Source organism: Neomonachus schauinslandi, chromosome 1, assembly GCF_002201575.2.
Source record: "Neomonachus schauinslandi chromosome 1, ASM220157v2, whole genome shotgun sequence".
In the NCBI taxonomy this organism is placed as follows: Eukaryota; Metazoa; Chordata; class Mammalia; order Carnivora; family Phocidae; genus Neomonachus; species Neomonachus schauinslandi.
The window spans coordinates 207,140,151-207,159,399 of record NC_058403.1 but is presented as its reverse complement, the minus strand read 5'-3'; the positions used below and the strand labels follow the sequence as shown (position 1 = coordinate 207,159,399).

General features: G+C 51.4%; 1 protein-coding gene across 4 annotated transcripts in view; it reads left to right on the top strand.

Moving 5' to 3' along the window:
- PDE4A (phosphodiesterase 4A) overlaps positions 1 to 19,249 on the top strand; it is a 42,736-nt gene that overhangs the window by 11,013 nt on the left and 12,474 nt on the right. For 2 of the 4 annotated variants that reach the window (XM_021705048.1, XM_021705046.1), the window contains 3 exons: positions 17,980 to 18,171; positions 18,999 to 19,035; positions 19,158 to 19,228. In XM_021705048.1, coding sequence (XP_021560723.1) covers positions 17,980 to 18,171; positions 18,999 to 19,035; positions 19,158 to 19,228 — 300 coding nt within the window. Of the gene's footprint in view, positions 1 to 3,105; positions 3,342 to 4,859; positions 5,021 to 17,979; positions 18,172 to 18,998; positions 19,036 to 19,157; positions 19,229 to 19,249 lie in introns of those variants that run through there. The other 2 variants (XM_021705047.1, XM_021705051.1) reach the window with 2 other exon arrangements.

Here is a 19,249-nt window from a genome sequence, read left to right as displayed (position 1 = left end):
CATCCGGCTCCCTGCTCAGCGGGAAGCCTGCTTCTCCTTCTCCATCTGCCTGCCACTCTGCCTACTTGTGCTCTCTCTCTCTGTCAAATAAATAAATAAAATCTTAAAAAAAAAAGAAATAAGTTCTACGGTGGGTAAAATGCTCCAGAGAAACTGCTCCTAAAAGGAAGGCCCAATCCATGTGGCAAACTTCACTGTTTTCTTATTTTATTTATTTATTTTTAAAAAGATTTTACTTATTTATTTGAGTGAGAGAGAGCACATGAGAGGGGGGAGGGTCAGAGGGAGGAGCACACCCCCTGCCAAGCAGGGAGCCCGATGCGGGACTCGATCCAGGGACTCCAGGATCATGACCTGAGCCGAAGGCAGTCGCTTAACCGACTGAGCCACCCAGGCGCCCCCACTGTTTTCTTATTTTAAGAAGTCCCCACAATACCCCGATCGGTCAGCAGCCATCAACATGGAGGCAAGACCCTGCACCAGCAAAGATTACGACTCGCTGAAAGCTCAGATGGTGGTCAGCATTTTTTAGCAATAAAGCGTTTTTAAATTAAGGTACATACACCTTTTTAGACATAATGCTATTGCACACTTAGTAGACTACGGTGTCATGTAAACATGGCTTTTATGTGCCCTGGGAAACCACAAAATTCGTTTGGCTCGCTTTGTTGGGATGTTGACTTTATTGCAATGGTCTGGAACAGAACCTGCAGTATTTCTGAGGTATGCCTGTGTATGGGGGGCTGTACCATTTCATAGAGAAGGCAATTTAGGGGGTCGGGACTGTCTAAGCAGGCTATTCCTCCAGGCGGGGAGGGGTTAATGAAATAAAGGGTGGCAAACACTGGCATAGAGCCTGGCTCAGACACTCACTGGCTGTGTGACCTTGAGCAGGTTGTTTCTCGCCAGGAGTCAGTTTTCCCATCTGTAAAATAGGGACAACAGTATATCACTTTGCAGGTCTTTTGTGAGGATTAAAAGAGATCAGAGATAGAGGTGCTGAATGTCCGGGTTAGCTGCTATCATCGTCATCACCTTCCTCATCTTCATCTTCATCATCTGTATTCTCTGGCTAGTACAGTGGCTTGCATATTATAAGCTCTCCAAAAAAGGTTTTGTCAGATAATTATAGCTAATATTCAGTGAGTGCTTTACTGTGTCCAAACGCTTTTCCAAGCCTTTTCTTTTTTTTACATGTCCATTCATGAGATGCATAGTATTATTACGCCAATTTTACAGGTGGGAAAACTGAGGCTGCATGAAATGAAGTGACTGGCCCAAAGCCAAATGACTAAGAAGTGTCCGGAGGCCAGACTCAAGCCTAGGCCAGCCAATTCGGGGGCTCATGACAACGGAGCCAACAGGTAGAGAAAGGTATTTACAGAGGCAGGGCCCTAAAATAGAGATTCACTCCATTTTTCTTATTTATTTATTTATTTTTTAATTTTTATTTATTTGACAGAGAGAGACAGTGAGAGAGGGAACACAAGCAGGGGGAGAGGGAGAGGGAGAAGCAGGCTTCCCGAGGATCAGGGAGCCCGATGTGGGGCTCGATCTCAGGACCCTGGGATCATGACCTGAGCCGAAGGCAGATGCTTAACGACAGAGCCACCCAGGCACCCCATTTTTCTTATCTAAAACAAGCTTCTCCCACTTCCTAACCCCAAACAGCCACAGACAGGTTTGGGTAGTCTCTGGAATTATAACCAGCTGGCTAACTTTGTTCTAGAATCTTCACCTCCTCAGTCTCCCTTTCTTCGTCTGTGAAAGGGAATCATGTGCCCCCCACAGAGTCATAGTGGCTGGGCGTGCAGAGCCACTGCAGGGTCTCCAGAAAGTCCCTCTCTGCTTTTACTGCTCTGCCCAGGGGAGGTCGGCTTCTTGGGGCCACCTCATGAGCTGTGGAGGGCCCCAATTCTAAGATACCTCAGAGATTCTAAGGAGTGGGGGAATCTTAGTGTCTAGGGGCTGTGAGCACACTCAGCGTCGAGGGGTATCTCAGAGTTATAAGGCATGTCTCAGAAGCTGTGGGGGGGCATTCTGGAGGTGTCCCAAAGATTGTGGGTTCATCTTGGTTTTGGAAGGTAGCCTCGGGTTATAGGACTGTCTTAGGAACTGTGGAGGAATCTAGTTGTGTCCCTGGGGTCCGTGGGGCACCCTAGGATTTGGGGGGCAGCAACATATTTATGGGAACACCCCTTGAATCTGAAGACACCCCCGAGGTTATTTTGGTGTCTCTGAACTTGTGGGGGCATCTAAGGGATGCTGTGGAGCCACTCGGGGGTTGGCGGACATCTGAGGGACTGTGGAAGCATTCTTAGGATCTGTGAGGGGTCCTGGAATTTGGGGGTGCCCTCATGTAGTCTGTAGGAATACTCTGTGGCTGTGGGAAATTCTAGGGGTGCTCTGGGGATCTCTGACTCAGGGATGGTGGGGGTACTCTAGGAGACTTGGGGGACATCTGAGGAAACCTGGTGATGGTCCTGGGATCTGAAGGAGTTTCATTTGCGGGTGCATCCTGAGAGTCTTGGGGTGCCCCTGGGGTTTGTGGGAACATATCAGTAACAACCAGGACACTAGTAGGGGACATTTGGGAAGCTAAGGGATTGTCCCAGAGTCTGTGGGGCCTCTCAGAGCACCTCTGGCTTTTGGGGGGAACTCTGAGATTTGGGGGCACCTCTGGGTTCTGTGGGGACGCCTCAGGGATAGCTGGGACACTCCCTGGAATTGTGGGGACATCTGAGGGACTTTGGGGATGCCATTGAGGTTTGTGAGAGCCACAGCGGTTTGTGAGAGCACCCCAGGGATTTGGGGGGCACCCCAGATGTTTGTAGAGACGCCTCCGGCGATTATAAGGACCTCAAGGGGACTGCGGGTGCCCCTGCGGTCTGAGGGGTGTCTCGCCGCAGCCGCGTGGGCGCCCCGGGCCCGCTCCGCCCCCGGGGCGGCCCCAGAGCGAAGCCGGAAGGGCCGAGGCGGCCGGGCGGGGTGGGGCCCGTGGGCCCCAGGGCTGGGCGGCCGGCCTGCGTGGGCTGCGCGGGGCTGGAGGGCGGCTCTGCTCCCCAGCGCCCGCCGAGGCGGGGCCGCCCCGCGCCCCTTGTGGTTATGGCGCGGCCGCGAGGCCTGCGCCGCATCCCCGAACTGCAGCTGGCGGCCTTCCCGGCGGTGGCGGCTGCCGAGGACGAGGCGTTCCTGCCTGAACCACCGGCCCCGCGCGCACCCCGCCGCCCACGGTCGCCGCCCTCCTCGCCGGTCTTCTTCGCCATCCCGTCCCCAACTTTCCGCAGGCGTCTTCGGCTTCTCCGCAGCTTCCAGGATTTTGGCCGCCAGGCGTGGGCTGGGTAAGTGCGCCCAGCGCCGGTGGGTTCGAATCTCCCCTGACCGCCTGGCGCGTGCCGGGTCTGGGGTTCCTAGCTGGCTCTCCCCAGCCTAACTGCCCTTCTTCCGTCACAGGGCAGCGATAAAAATCATCCCTGCCCTCCAGGGTTGCTGTGGAGATATCTGATAGGGCACTCAGTAGGCACTCAATAAACGTTGTTCCTCCCACTTCCTGTGCAGACCTGAGGCTGCAGTCAGGCTTTGGAGGAATGAGGCCAGCCTGCCATCCAGGGTGCTCTGGGGACGTGTGTTCAGTTCTGCTAGCCTCAGTGTAAAGGCCCGTGAAATGGGGCCAGCGCTGCCATCTGCGGGTTGCCTTGCCAGGAGGCACGGTGACGTTACCGGGTGCATCGGGCACGGAGGGCAAATGAACTTTCTCTTCCTGGCCAGACGCGGGGTGGGATGCGGGGGCTGGAAGCTTGCGGGTGAGGAGCCTGGAGACCACATCCGGCCTGGCTTCCCAGTGTCCGTTTATCTTTTTTTTTTTGTAAAGATTTTATTTATTTATTTGACAGATAGATAGAGAGCACAAGTAGGCAGAGAGGCAGGCAGAGGGAGAGGGAGAAGCAGACTCTCCACTGAGCAGGAAGCCCAACGTGGGGCTCGATCCCAGGACCTTGGGATCATGACCTGAGCCAAAGGCAGCTGCTTAACCGACTGAGCCACCCAGGCGCCCCCAGTGTCCGTTTATCTTGGAAACGGAGGTTGACAGCCCGGAGGTGGGAGCGGGCTGGCTCTGGGGGCTTCTCCAGAACCAGGAGAGGGTCGTCTGCCTACCCCTTTAACCCCTACTCTCCGCACGCACTTTGTTTGGAACCTGAGTCCAGAGACATACTGGGAGAGGACACTGCGGGGACAGGCTCAGCATCTGGCCCCGGGGCAGAGATCCGGGAGGGGAGAGAAGAGGAGGAGGGGTCGGGAGCCCCGCGTGGAGTCGGGGACGGGGTATGTTTGTGGAAATCAGTGCCTCTCTCCGAGTTTCTCTCTGTGTCTCTGTCTCCACTTCTGTCTTTCCTGTCCCTGCTCCACCCCCTTCCCCGCATCCGTCGCCCCTCCCCGGGGTTTTTGTCACCGGCCCCGCACTCCACGGGCGCGGGGGAATCTCTTTCCCCCAGGGGCGCACGGCGTTCAGAGGGCTCCAGCCGACCCAGCTCGACGTCAGAGTGGGGAGAGGGGGAAGGCGGGGCCAGAGGCAAGGCGTGGCGGGGGGGGCCGGGGCCAGAGCCCGGGAATCCGGAGCCTGGGCACCCCCGCCAGGCCTGGAGGGAGGGGGGCAGGCGGGAAGTGTGCTCAGAGTTCCGCAGGAGGAGGCCCGTGCAGAGCCCTCCCTGGCGCTGGGGACACGGAGACGCCTGAACGCCCGGGGCCGTCCCTGGGGGGGTCACTGGGAGGGCGGGTGTGGAGGCGGCGCCGGCGGTGGCCAGAGACACCTCAGGCCTGAGAGCAGTGCTCGCCACACCACCGTGCCGCTGTCCCCATGCTCACCCCGACGGCGCTTGGCACCCATGCGCTCTGGGACAGCACCCCGGGCAAGGCCCCGGCCCCCTGACCTGACACTGCCCCCCGCGGGCCTTGAGTCCCTGGTCCACTTCTCCTTCAGCGACGAGGACACCCGTTGGCACCCTCCAGGCAGATCTGTCAGGTGGGTGGCGGGCAGCCAATTTCCTCTTTTACCATCAAGGGCTCTGGCTGGGGGGAGAGGGTGCCCAGTCTGCCTTGGGGAGTTCCCAGAGTGGCTTCTAGGGTCTGCCTGGAGCCCCACCCCCTTTCCTGGCTCTAAAATTCTTGGTGTTGCTAAGGGCGTCCTGCAGGTGATAGCCCTCCAACCGAGTGTTCGGTCCTGCCCCCTTCCTATTTAAGATGGGATCTCTTCACCCTCTTTGTGCCCCTAAACCTGGGTTTCTGGCACCCATCCTGGCAGCAAATATGGGTGTCCAGCATCACCTGGGCTCCACTCCCAGGCCACCGGCCTGGAGCCAGGTCCCTCTGGCCCTGCTCTGCGCAGTGCCTCCAGTTTTCCCCACCCCCTCCTCACTGGGGCTGCCAGGCTGAAAACCAAGCTGGGGTGGAGGAGGGAGGGTGGCTTCTGCTGGAACTCCTGGAGGTTATTTAGAATCAGCTGGACAGTGCTGGAGCAGAGAAGTTCTCAGAAGTCTCGGGGTACTCCAGCCTTGGTCTTGCTTCTCTCCACCAACCCCTTCCGACACCTGGACACACACACACACACACACAGACATGCCCACACACGGGGTATTTGGGGTCACCTAGTGTTTACCGTGTAAACGGTATGGGTCTCTTACCTGGTGGGGACACCAAGAGACTCTCACGGTTGACCCGTGGGTGCAGTGCCACACAAACCACAGAAACCCCAGTCTCACACAGGATGGCGCACCACACTGCCTGCAGGAGCACTCTCACCACGGCACATGCCCACGCCGGCTTCCCACCTGTGCCTGGCCACACACAGGAACACACCTCACGCCGCCCATGGAGGACTCGGGCACAGTCGCAGCCGAGGTGCGGCACCCAGGTACACTCTTCCAAGGTCACACAGGTTCAGAGGCCTGGATATCGACACACAGATGCATGCAGGTGCCCATGAATGCCCAGACCGCACTGACATGCTCGAATGTACAAACGCACACGGAGGCCTCTGTACACCCCGGGACCCCTGAGCACACGTACGCTGTGACTCACAGAGACACAGACCCCCTGTGCACACCCAGCCCTTACAAACAGCCGTGTCACCTGGCACCACGCGCCTGCCTGGCAGACACACACCAGCGCCCGCCCTCGACCTCTGTGTGACCTTCCCAAAGCAAATGCCAGGCCTGCCTGGGGGAGAGACAGACACGCGGTGATTTAGCGTACAGGTTTGTAGTCTGGCTGCCCAGGTGGAAATCCTGCTTCTACTACCAGCCAAGCTGTTCGTCCTGTCTGTACCTCAGTTTACTTCTCTTGAAGAAGGGGCATTAGTATGTGTCCAGACACAGCGCAGTGCCGAGCATGTGGCATCTAAGAGCAGTTGACTGCTTTCGTTGTTGTTATGATTTTTACCAACTGGGACGTGTCTCCTTTTCCTTCTGCTCCCCTCCCGGCTTGTTTGTTGCCTGTTGGCCCCTTGCAGCAGAACTCTCTGAAGCCTTGATCTGCTCCTGGGCTGCGCCGTCCTCCAGAGGCCCAATTCGATGCTTGGGGAGCCCACGTGGGCAGGCCAAGGGGCCCCGGAGGGGTGAAGGCAGGCGGCAGCTTCGCCTGAGGATGCCACCAAGTGGTCAGCCTGTCTGAAGGGGAGTCTTGGGCAGGTTATTCCCCTTATGATGGAGTGTTTGAGCACGTGGCTGTGATGTCAAGGCCTGTTGGCTGCCCTTGACTCCGCTTTATGGCCTTGGGTCCCGTTGGGACATTAATGGAGCAGCCTCCAGCCCGACTTTGTTCCACCCTGAGCAGCAGCAGGTCAGGGAAGGGTGACTCCACATAGCCCCAGGGTGCAATTCTGGAGGGCAGCTGAGACCTCCCCGCCCCTGACCACACACACACACTCACTCAGCCTGTAGTTCCCCAGGCCTCATCCCCTCCCCTCTGCCCTTCCGAAGCCCAGGGGACAGGGGCTCCTGGAAGCACAGACAGCAGGGCCCCAGGGAGCCTCTTCCCATCCTGGCCTCTGGGCTCCTGCTTACGTGAGCGGAGCCCCCTCGGGCTGCAATATCGGTCAGCCGTGCTCGTTGGGCGCCCTCTGGGACGTGGGTCTCACCTTCCCTAACCTGGCTTCAGTGTCTGGGGCAAGGGTGGAGTCCTGAGTATGTAGGTATGCTCCTCTCCCCTTCCCAGGGGCGCTCAGCAGCGCCAAAACATCCAGGCTGTGCCTTGGGAAGCAGGACATAGTTCTCTGGCAGCGAGGCCACCAACCCCTTGCCACCCCTCTGTGCCTCACTCTCCTTGTTGAGCTGGGCTGTTAACACAACTCACAGAGTTGGCGGGAGACATAACTGGGTTCCTTGTGCATAAAGCATTGGGACAGTGACAGGCACACGGCAAAAATTCAGTGTAAGTGTCTTGTTATTATTGCTTTATACCTAAAAGGATCTAACCTAGCATCCAGTACACAGCAGATGCTCAGTAAATGGGCATTATCACCAAAGGCCCAAGCTCATGATCGAAGAATACTCCATCTTAAGAGTTTCTTTCTTTTCTTTTCTTTTCTTTTTTTAAGTAGGCTGCACACTCAGCATGGAGCCCAACATGGGGCTTGAACTCACAACCCTGAGATCAAGACCTGAGCCGATATCGAGTCAGATGTGTAACTAACTGACTGAGCCACACAGGCGCCCCTTAAGAGTTTTTTTTTTAAATTTTTTATTGTTATGTTAATCACCATACATCACATCATTAGTTTTTGATGAGTTTTTTTTTTTTAATTTACTTTAAACAATTAACATATAGTAAAATTCACCCTTTTTAGTATACGCTGTATGAGGGGTTTTTATTGTAGGAAAATATACATAACATACAATTACCCCTTTTAATCACTCACGGAGTGTACAATTCAGTGTAGTTAAGTACACTCACATTGTTGTGCAACTATCACCACCACCCAGAACTTTCTCATCTTCCCAAACGGCAACTCTGTCCCCATGAAGCACTAACTTCCCACCCTTTCCCAACCCTTGGCTCCCACCATTCTACTTTGTCTCTATGAATAAGACTACTGTAGGGACCTCATATAAGTGGAATTTCACAATATTTGCCCTTTTGTGTCTGGCTTATTTCATTTAGCATAATGTTTTCTTTTTTTAAAGATTTTATTCATTTATTCGACAGAGAGAGACACAGCGAGAGAAGGGACACAAGCAGGGGGAGTGGGAGAGGGAGAAGCAGGGTTCCCGCCGAGCAGGGAGCCCAATGCGGGGCTCAATCCCAGGACCCTGGGATCATGACCTGAGCCGAAGGCAGATGCTTAACGACTGAGCCACCCAGGCGCCCCTAAAATATTTTTATTTATTTATTTGACAGAGACACAGCAAGAGAGGGAATACAAGCAGGGGGAATGGGAGAGGGAGAAGCAGGCTTCCCGTGGAGCAGGAGCCCAATGCGGGGCTCGATCCCAGGACCCTGGGATCATGACCTGAGCTGAAGGCAGACGCTTAACGACTGAGCCGCCCAGGCGCCCTAGCATAATGTTTTCAAAGGTCATCCATGCGGTGGCATGTGTCAGAATTTCACTTTCTTTTTAAGACTGAGTACTCTTCCATTGGTAATATATACCACATTTCCTTTATCTGTTCACCAATTCATGGACCCTTGACTTGTTTCCAGCTTTTGGCTATTGTGAATAATGCTGCTGTGAACATTGGTTTACAAATATCTCTTTGAGTCTTGCTTTCAATTCTTGAGTATTGAGTATTTCATTTTTTTAAAAAAGATTTTATCTGGGGTGCCTGGGTGGCTCAGATCGTTAAGCGTCTGCCTTCGGCTCAGGTCATGATCCCGGGGTCCTGGGATCGAGTCCCGCATCGGGCTCCCTGCTCAGTGCAGAGCCTGCTTCTCCTCCCTCTGCCATTCCCTCTGCTTGTGCTCTTCTATCTCTCTGTCAAATAAATAAATAAAATCTTTAAAAAAAAAAAAAGATTTTATCTGTTTTTATTTTGTGAGAGAGAGCACCAGCAGGGTTAGGGGCAGAGGGAGAGGGAGAAGCAGGCCCCCCCATGAAGCAGGGAGCCAGATGCAGGGCTTAACTGACTGAGCCACCCAGGCACACCTCCTAAAGATTTTATTTTTGAGTAATCTCTACACCCAACGTGGGGCTTGAGCTTACAACCCCAAGATCAAGAGTCACATGCTCTACTGACTCAGCCAGCCAGGAGCCCTTATTTTTTAAAAAAAATATTAGCCATTCTGGTGAGTGTGTGGTGATATCACATTGTGCCTTTGATTAGCATTTCCCTAATGACTAATGGTGTCGAGCATCTTCTCATGTGCTTATTGTCCATCTGTGTGCACTCCTACCTTATTTATTGTGCTTCGCTTTATTGCACTTCACAAATACTGTGGTTTTTACACGTTGAAGGTTTGTGGCAAGCCTGCATCAAGCAAGCCTATCAGTGCCATTTCCCCAACAGCATTTGCTCACCTCGTGTCTCTGTGTCACATTTTGGTAATTCTTGCAATTTTTCAGACTTTTTCATTATTATTATATTTGTTATGGCAAACTGTGACCGGTGACTAAAACTCCCTGAAAGCTCAGATGATGGTTAGCATTTTTTAGCAATAAAGTATTTTTCAATTAAGGTAATGAACTTTTTAGATATAATGCTACTGCACATTTAATAGACCACAGTGTAGTGTAAACTTAAGTTTTATATGCACGGGAAGTAGAAAAAATCCATCTGACATGCTTTATTGCAGTGTTCCGGAAACAAGCCTGCAGTATCGCCGAGGTATGCCCATATCTTCTCTGGAGAAATGTTTATTTCATTCCTTTGCCCACTTTTTAATTGGGTTGTTTCTTTTTTATTGTTCTTAAGTTTTAGGTCTTTATATATTCTAGATATTAATCCCTTATCAGATACATGATTTGCAAAAATTTTCTACCATTCTATGGATTGCCTTTTCACTCTCTGGATAGTGCCCTTTGATGCAAAAAAAACCTGGTAATTTTGATGAGGTGCAATTTCGTTTTTTTTTTTTTTTTTAAGATTTTACTTATTTATTTGACAGAGAGAGAGAGAGCACAAGCAGAGGGAGCAGGAGAGGGAGAAGTAGACTTCCCGCTGAGCAGGGAGCCTGATGTGGGACTCAATCCCAAGACCCTGGGATCATGACCTGAGCCAAAGGCAGGCACTTAACTGAGCTACCTGGGTGTCCCTATTTTTTGTTGCTTGTGCTTTTGGTGTCATATCCAAGGAATCATTGCCAAGTCCAATGTCATGAAGCTCCTAAGAGTTTTATAGTTTTTCGTTCTTCCGTTTAGGTCTTTGATCCATTTTGAGTTAATTTTGTATATGGTGTGAGGTACGGATCCAACTTTATCCTTTCACATGTGGATAACCAGTTTTCCCAGCACCATTTATTCAAGAGACTGTCCTTTTCCCATTGAATGGCCTTGGCGCCCTTGTTGAAAATCATTTGACAATACATGTGAGGGTTTATTTCTGGGTTTACTTGACTCTATTGGCCTGTCAGTCTGTCTTTATGCCAGTACCACACTGTTTTGATTATTGTAGCTTTGTAGTAGATTTAAAAATCGGTAAGTGTGAGTCTTCCAACTTTGTTCTTCTTTTTCAAGATTCTTTTTCTTTTTTTAAAGATTTTATTTATTTATTTGAGAGAGAGAGAGATAACACGAGCAGGGGAGAGAGGGAGAAGCAGGCTCCCCACTGAGCAGGGAGCCTGATGTGGGCTCAATCCCAGGACCCTGGGATCACAACCTGAGCTGAAGGCAGACGCTTAACTGACTGAGCCACCCAGGCGCCCCATCTTCTCATTCTTTTCTTTTCTTTTTTTTTTTTTTTAAGATTTTATTTATTTATTTGACAGAGAGAGACACAGCAAGAGAGGGACACAAACAGGGGGAGTGGGAGAGGGAGAAGCAGGCTTCCTGCTGAGCAGGGAGTCTGATGTGGGGCTCGATCCCAGGACTCTGGGATTATGACCTGAGCTGAAGGCAGACGCTTAACGACTAATCCACCCAGGTGCCCCTCATCTTCTCATTCTTGAATACAGGATGTCTTTTCATTTATTTGTGCCTTTAATTTCTTCCAGCAACATTTTTGTTTTCCGTGCACTTTTGTTCGCTTGGTTAAGTTCATTCCTAAGCATCTTATTCATTTTGATGCTATTGTACGTGGAATTGTTTTCATAATACTCTATTGGGATTATTCATTGTTAGTGTACAGAAAAGCAACAGATTTTTGGTGACTTTGTATCCTGCAACTTTGCTAAATTCATTTATTAGTCAGTTCTGAGTTTTGACACAGGTAATCCCCACTGCTGGCTTCTTTCTCTTAGCAAAATTCATTTGAGACTCATTCAAGTTGTTTTGTGTATCAGTAGTTAAAAAGGAAACTGTTATTTCTTTCTACTCTTGCTGACTCTTCACTTCTGACACCAGACATATGTGGTTTTTTTCCTCACATCAACCAATTCTGCAACTCTCTGTGACACTGACTGGGTGAACTACATTGTTTCAATTCTGACACTAACTGCCTGAAGTTACTACAGATCCCACAGGTTAAAGGCTCAGTCTGGTAAGGCTGCCCCTTCTTTAGCATAAGTCTCAAGTCCAGGGTGTTACCTGTGCTTCTGACCCACCGGCTATAAGTCAAATTTCCGACAACCCCCGCTTCAGGTTCAGTTAATTTCCTAGAGCTGGTCACAGAACTTAGGAAAAGAGTGCACTTACTAGATTACTGGTTTATTAGAAAAGATACAACTTAGGAACAGCCAGATGGAAGAGATGCAGAGAGCAAGGTATAAGGGGAGGGGCATGGAGCTTCATGCCCTCTCCAGGTGCACCACCCTCCCAGTCCCTCAGTGTGCTCAGCAACCCAGATACTCTCAGGGATGTTGATAGACGCTTCATCTTGTTGGCACAGCTGACTAAATCATTGGCCCTTCCATTGGTGATTCACTCAGACTCCTTCTTTCCCTTCCGGTCCAGGGAGGGGGACTGAAAGCTCCAACCCTCTAACCACATGGTTGGCTCCCCCTTGAGGCTCTCCAGGTGTCCCCAGCAGATAGTCATCTCTTAGCATAGAAAGACACTTTTCACTACAGAGATTCCTAGGGTTTTTGGAACTGTGTGACAGGAAACCAGGGCAGAGACCAAATATATATTTCTTATTATTTCACAGTAGTTCAAAAAAAAAAAATTTTTTTTTTTTTAAAGTAGGCTCCACAGGGGTGCCTGGATGGCTCAGTCGGCTGAGCGTCCGCCTTTGGCTTGGGTCATGATCCCAGAGTCCTGGGATCAAGCCCCACATCGGGCTCCTTGTCCCTCTCCCTCTGCCTGCCACTCCCCCCCCACCCCCGCCTCTGGCAAATCAATCAGTCAGTCAGTCAATCAAAATAAGTAGGCTGCATGCCCAGCGCCAGGCCCAACATGGGGCCTAACCCACAACCCAGAGATCAAGACCTGAACTGAGATTAAGAGTCAAACACAACTGGGCGCCTGGGTGGCTCAGTTGGTTGAGCAACTGCCTTTGGCTCAGGTCATGATCCTGGAGTCCCTGGATCGAGTCCCGCATCGGGGTCCCTGCTCGGCGAGGAGCCTGCTTCTCCCTCTAACCCTCCCCCCTCTCATGTACTCTCTCTCTCTCTCATTCTCTCATTCTCGCTCTCTCAAATAAATAAATAAATCTTTAAAAAAAAAAAAAGAGTCAAACACAACCAACTAAGCCACCCATGCGCCGCCTCCCCCCAATTTTTTTTTATGCTGAATAGTATTCCATGGTATGGGTCTGCCACAAATTATCCATTCACCGGTTGATGCATGTTTGGTTTGGTTGTTTCCAGTATTTGGTGATTATGAGCAGAACTTCTTTTTATTTTATTTCTTTTTTCTTTTATTTTTTATTTTTATTTTTATTTTTATTTTTTTTTTAAAGATTTTATTTATTTATTTGAGACAGAGAGAATGAGAGACAGAGAGCATGAGAGGGAGGAGGGTCAGAGGGAGAAGCAGACTCCCTGCAGAGCAAGGAGCCTGATGCGGGACTCGATCCAGGGACTCCAGGATCATGACCTGAGCCGAAGGCAGTCGCTTAACCAACTGAGCCACCCAGGCGCCCTATTTTTTATTTTTTAAAGATTTTATTTATTTGACAGAGAGAGGCACAGCGAGAGAGGGAACGCAAGCAGGGGGAGTGGGAGAGGGAGAAGCAGGCTTCACACGGAGCAGGAAGCCCGATGCGGGGGCTCGATCCCAGGACCCTGGAATCATGACCTGAGCCGAAGGCAGACGCTTAACGACTGAGCCACCCAGGCGCCCCCCGCCCTTTTTTTTTTTAAAGATTTTATTTATTTATTTGAGAGAGAGAGAATGAGAGAGAGCACATGAGAGGGGTTAGGGTCAGAGGGAGAAGCAGACTCCCTGCCGAGCAGGGAGCCCAATGCAGGACTCAATCCAGGGACTCCAGGATCATGACCTGAGCCGAAGGCAGTCGCTTAACCAACTGAGCCACCCAGGCGCCCTATGAGCAGAACTTCTATAAACATTTGTCTGCAGGTTTTTGAATGAACATATATAGTTGACCATTGAATAACATGGGCTTGAACTGTGTGGGTTCACTTAGATGCCGACTTTTTTTGATATATATATAGAACAGGACTGGAAATGCATTTTTTCTTCCTTATGATTTTCTTTTTTAAAAAACATTTATTGATTGGGGCGCCTGGGTGGTTCAGTCGTTAAGCGTCTGCCTTCGGCTCAGGTCATGATCCCAGGGTCCTGGGATCGAGCCCCGCATCGGGCTCCCTGCTTGGCGGGAAGCCTGCTTTCCTCTCCCACTCCCCTGCTTGTGTTCCCTCTCTCGCTGTCTCTCTCTCTCTGTCAAATAAATACAATTTTTTTTTTTTTTAGATTTTTTATTTATTCATTTGACAGAGAGAGATAGTGAGAGAGGGAACACAAGCAGGGGAGTGGGAGAGGAAAGCAGGCTTCCCGCCAAGCAGGGAGCCCGATGCGGGGCTCGATCCCAGGACCCTGGGATCATGACCTGAGCCGAAGGCAGATGCTCAACCATCTGAGCCACTCAGGTGCCCCAATAAATAAAATCTTTAAAAAAAAATTTATTTATTTGAGAGAGAGACAGAGAGAGCACAAGTGGGGGGAGGGGCAGAGGGAGAGGGAGAAGCAGACTCTGTGCTAAGCAGGAGCCTGACTCGGGGCTCGATCCCAGGACCCTGACATCAAGACCTGAGCCAAAGTAAGACACTTAACTGACTGAGCCACCCAGGTGCCCCCCTTATGATTTTTTTTTTTAAAGATTTTACTTATTCATTTGACACAGAGAGGGAGAGAAAGAGAGAGTGAGAGAGAGTACAATCAGGGGGAGCTGTAGGCAGAGGGAGAAGCAGGCTGTCCACCAGCAAGGAGCCTGATGTAGGACTCAATCCCAGGACCCCGGGATCACGACCTGAGCTGAAGGCAGACGCTTAACTGACTGAGCCACCCAGGCACCCCTATGATTTTCTTAATAACATTTTCTTTTCTCTATTTTATTGTAAGAATATAGTATATAATACGTGCACAAAATACATGTTAATCGACTGTTTCTGTTATTGGTAAGGTTTCTGGTCAACAGTAGGCCGTTAGTAGTCAAGTTTTGGGGGAGCCAAAAGTTATATGTGGATTTTCAACTTCGCAGGGGGTAGCACCCCTAACCCACTGTTCAAAGGTCTACCGTATTTTCACTTATCTTGGGTATAAACATAGGAGTGGATTTTGGATCACACTCATTGCTTAAGAAACTGACCAGATGCCTTCCAGAGTGGCTAAACCACTTGGTGTTCCCTCCAGCAACGGATGAGGAGGGTTCCAGTTGCTCCAAATCCTTTTCACCACTTGCCATTATCGTCAGTTGTTTCTTGTTTGTTTGAACCATCCTAGTAGATGTGAAGGGATAGTTCCTGGTGTTAATTTGCATTTCCCTAAGGAGTAATGGTGTTTCCTATGCTTATTTGCCATATGTATATCTTCTTGGACGATCTGTCCAGACTTTGGCGCATTTTTAAATTGAATTCCTTGTCTTCTTTTTATTGAGTTTGGAGACTTCATTATATAGCCTGGATACAGGTCCTTTGTCATACATATATTTTCTCCTAGTATGTAACTTGTCTTTTTATTCTTTTGACAGTGTCTTTTGCAGAGCAGAAGTTTTCAGAGTTTTTAAGAAGTTTTTTGACATTTTGTTTTTTAAAAGAAGTTTGGATTTTTGGTTGTTTAAAATTTCTGATTTCTGGGGCGCCTGGGTGGTCCAGTCAGTTAAGCCTCTGACTCTTGATCTCAGCTCAGGGCTTGATCTTGGGGTCATGAGTTCAAGCCCAGGATTGGGCTCCACACTGGGCATGGAGCCTACTTAAAAAATAATTTAAAAAAAAACAAAATTTCTTCTTTCTTTTTTTTTTTAAAGATTTTGTTTATTTATTTGAGACAGAGAGAATGAGAGACAGAGAGCATGAGAGGGAGGAGGGTCAGAGGGAGAAGCAGACTCCCTGCCGAGCAGGGAGCCCGATGCGGGACTCGATCCCGGGACTCCGGGATCATGACCTGAGCCGAAGGCAGTCGCTTAACCAACTGAGCCACCCAGGCGCCCTAAAATTTCTTATTTCTTTCCTAAAATTGGAATAGCTGCTTGCTCAGGGCCCCCAGCATCACCCTGCCTTTGGTGTCAGCTGCCTGGCCCCTGGGAACATTTGCTTTAGTGGTGGGAATGTGCTCGAATGGGACTTGAGCTGGTAGAGGGTGACAGTTGAAGAGTTACAAGATTTGGGTTTGAATTCTGACCTCACCGTGCTTTTGCTGTGTGACCCAGAGCTAATCATTATCCTCTCTGACCTTAGTTTCTTCATCTGTAAAATGGAATCAGCAGAGTCCCTCCCTGTACCCCTACCCCAGAAAAAAAGGTTAATATACGGATGCTGGTTTCGCTGTCCTACTCTAGGAGATTTCAGACTTATTACTTAGCAGAGGGATCATTCAAATAAAATCTTACACTGATTCTTAATAGGTAGGACTGGAAAGGGGAGGGTTCCATTTCCTTCCCCTGCCCCCTTGCACCCACCAGAGCATAGCCTGAAGTCAGCTGACCAGTCTGACCCCCTCACTTTAACAACAGGGTAACAGCCCAGAGAGGGCAGTGGCCTTCCGAAGGCCACACAGTATGCTGCCAGCACATAGCTCCCCACACTCATCCTCAGTTCTCCATATCAACTGCCTTGCTGAGTCCACGCCCAGGTGGCATGTATGGGGCTGATTGACTTACAATTGGCAGTGTTTCCTGAGCTCTGTGCTAGGCACCATCCTGAGCATTTTACCAGTGTTCACACTGGTCACCAGGATGACCTGAGGGAGGTGGTGCTTGTCCCCATTTTGTGGATGAGGAAACTGAAATTCAGCCATTTCCCCCCAAGTCACACCTCTGGGAATTGGCAGAGCCAGCATCTCCCTGGCTCGTCCTGAGGATCTCTGTCTTCCCAGTGCCACCAGGTTGGGGTCCCCCTTCCTCCCCTCTCTCTGTAGCTGTATCTCCATCACAGTCTGTATCTCCCCTCTAGCCACACGAGCTTCCTTGCTAGTCCTCAGACAAAAACCAAATCCTGCTCCAGGGCTTTTGCACTTGCTGATCCCATCCCCCAGCCCCTCCCCCCCACGTGTTTTCTCCTACCTCCTGACCAGTGGCCTACTCCTTCTCATCTTTCAGGGCCTGCTCACATGTCCCCTTCTCAAAGAGGCCTGGCTCAGCTACAGCTCAAATCACCTCTCCAGTAACGTTCAGTCACCCACCTGGTTTTTAATTCTGTGCATGGCAGAATCCAGTTCATCTATTCATTCGTTACATTTTATGATTTATTCAGTAAACATTTATTGGGTGTCCTCTGTGTGCCAGGCCATCTTCCTGGCTCAAGGGATAGAGCAATGAACAAGGCAGACAAAAATCCTTGCTCTGCAAAACTTAGTTCTAGAAAGGAAGGCAAATAGTAAAGAAGTCACATATAGAGTATGTCAGGTAAGTAGTATTTCTTTTTCTTAAGGAATGGAAATATAAAATATTAGGGCAGAGATTCAGATCTTAGATGTGTTGGTCAGGTGAGGCCTCCTGAGAAGACAAAGTTTGAGCTGAGGCCTGAAGGAGGTAAAGGAGGAGCCATTGGAGATCTGGGGAGGGGAAACAGCCTGTGCAAAGGCCCTGAGGCAGGAATGTATCTGGAATATTTAGGAAACAGCAAGGAGGCCATCAGTGGCTGGAGTAGAGTGAGTGAGGGGTAGACTGGGAGGTCATGGGGCAGGGCCTTGTGGACCACAGTGGGGACTTTGGCTTTTGCTCTGGGTGAGCTGGGAGCCACAGAAGGGTCTGAGCAGAAGAAGGATGTGACCTGACACATGGAGGGGAACAGACTGAGGGGCAAAGACAGGAGCCAGGGGCCAGGGCAGAGACAAAAACACTGGTCCAGGCAAGCAATGAGACAGGGCTGACCAAGGAGGGGGTGAGAAGTGGACAGATTCTGAATAGCCTTAGGCATTGAGGAAAGAGTAGAGCCAAGAAGGCCCCCACACTTTTGGGATGTGCACTGCCGCTAGGCTAACCTGTTTATAGTCCAGCCCTCCCCATGCCATGTCTGTGAGGGACAGATAGGGGTCTGTCTCGGTCACTGCTGTGTCCCCAGCACCTCTACAGAGTCTGGCTCACAAAGGCGCTCAATAGTTGTTTGAGCTCTGCAGCTCCCCGTCTCCCATCTCTTTCGGGATATCTGTCTCTCTTTAATGTTTTCTATCTGACCCGCCCACCTCTACCAGGAATTTCCTTGGTACCCTTATTCCTCTTGACCTCCCCAATGCCATCTCAGCCCCCCTGACCCCTCTTCTCACCCATCCCCTTACAGCTTCGAGGCAGAGAATGGGCCCACACCATCTCCTGGCCGCAGCCCCCTGGACTCGCAGGCGAGCCCGGGCCTCGTGCTGCATGCTGGGGCCGCTGCCAGCCAGCGCCGGGAGTCCTTCCTGTACCGTTCAGACAGCGACTACGACATGTCCCCCAAAACTATGTCCCGGAACTCGTCGGTCACCAGCGAGGCGTGAGCACCCCCTTCTCACCCTCCAGGCCTGCTCCCAACATAAGCTGCCCTTGCCAGCAGGGAGTGGGGACACTGCCCAAGCCCCCGGGCCACCTCTCCCTTCTAGGGAAAAGTAAACAGCCCCCTTGCCCACAGCAAGGGCCCAGTCCCACTCACCCAGCCTGCCAAAGGCCACTCTTACGCATGGGCAACTGGGGCCTGGTCCCGCCCAGCCTGTCCCTCCAACAAGGAGGGAACTCCACTTGAGCCCCTCCCTGCTGCCACATCTTCCCACAGACTGTCCACCTTGGCTGAGCCCCCTCTTCCTTCCCCCCCGCCTCAGGCTTCCCTAAGCCCGCCCCCCCTTATCATGACCACCTGTTGAGGTGTGAGCAACCCCCAGGCCTGCTCAGTCCCCTCCCCTCTCGCTGGATCCTCCAGCCCTGGCCCTACCCATCCAGGTACCCACCTCAGCCCCCCCCACCCCCTCCTGCTCCCCCCCCCCCCCCTCCCCCCGGTGTACACCAAGCCCAGCCTTGGCAGTGTATTTGTGGCCATCCCCTTTGTCTTTGCACACCCCTCCCTGCCCACCCACGTGAGCTCCTCTCTCTGACCACCATTTCCTTTAGGACCAACCCCCTCAGGGTGTCTACCCTTGGGAGATAGTAAGTGCCTTCTCCCCTCACCTGTTGGAGCCTCCCCTCCCAGCCCACCAACCTCCCCAGGCCCAACCCCCACAGAGTGTCCGCTCTAGAGAGTTGCTTCTCTGGCACCCTAGCCCTTCTCCACCCAGGCCCGTGGGTGTCCCACTGTGAGGATGCCTGACCTGCCCCTGTCCTTGATTGCAGGCACGCTGAGGACCTCATTGTGACACCTTTCGCCCAGGTAAGACCCCTCTCCTAAGGAGAGAAGGGGCTCCAACCCTCCCCCCACACCTGGGGACAAGGGCCTAGCCCCAGCTGCCCCTCCGGGTGGCTCCCTCCCCTCACTGCTGCTCCCTGTCCCAGGTGCTGGCCAGTCTCCGGGGTGTTCGCAGCAACTTCTCACTCCTGACCAATGTGCCCATTCCCAGCAACAGGTAAGTCAAAGCTGGGCCCCA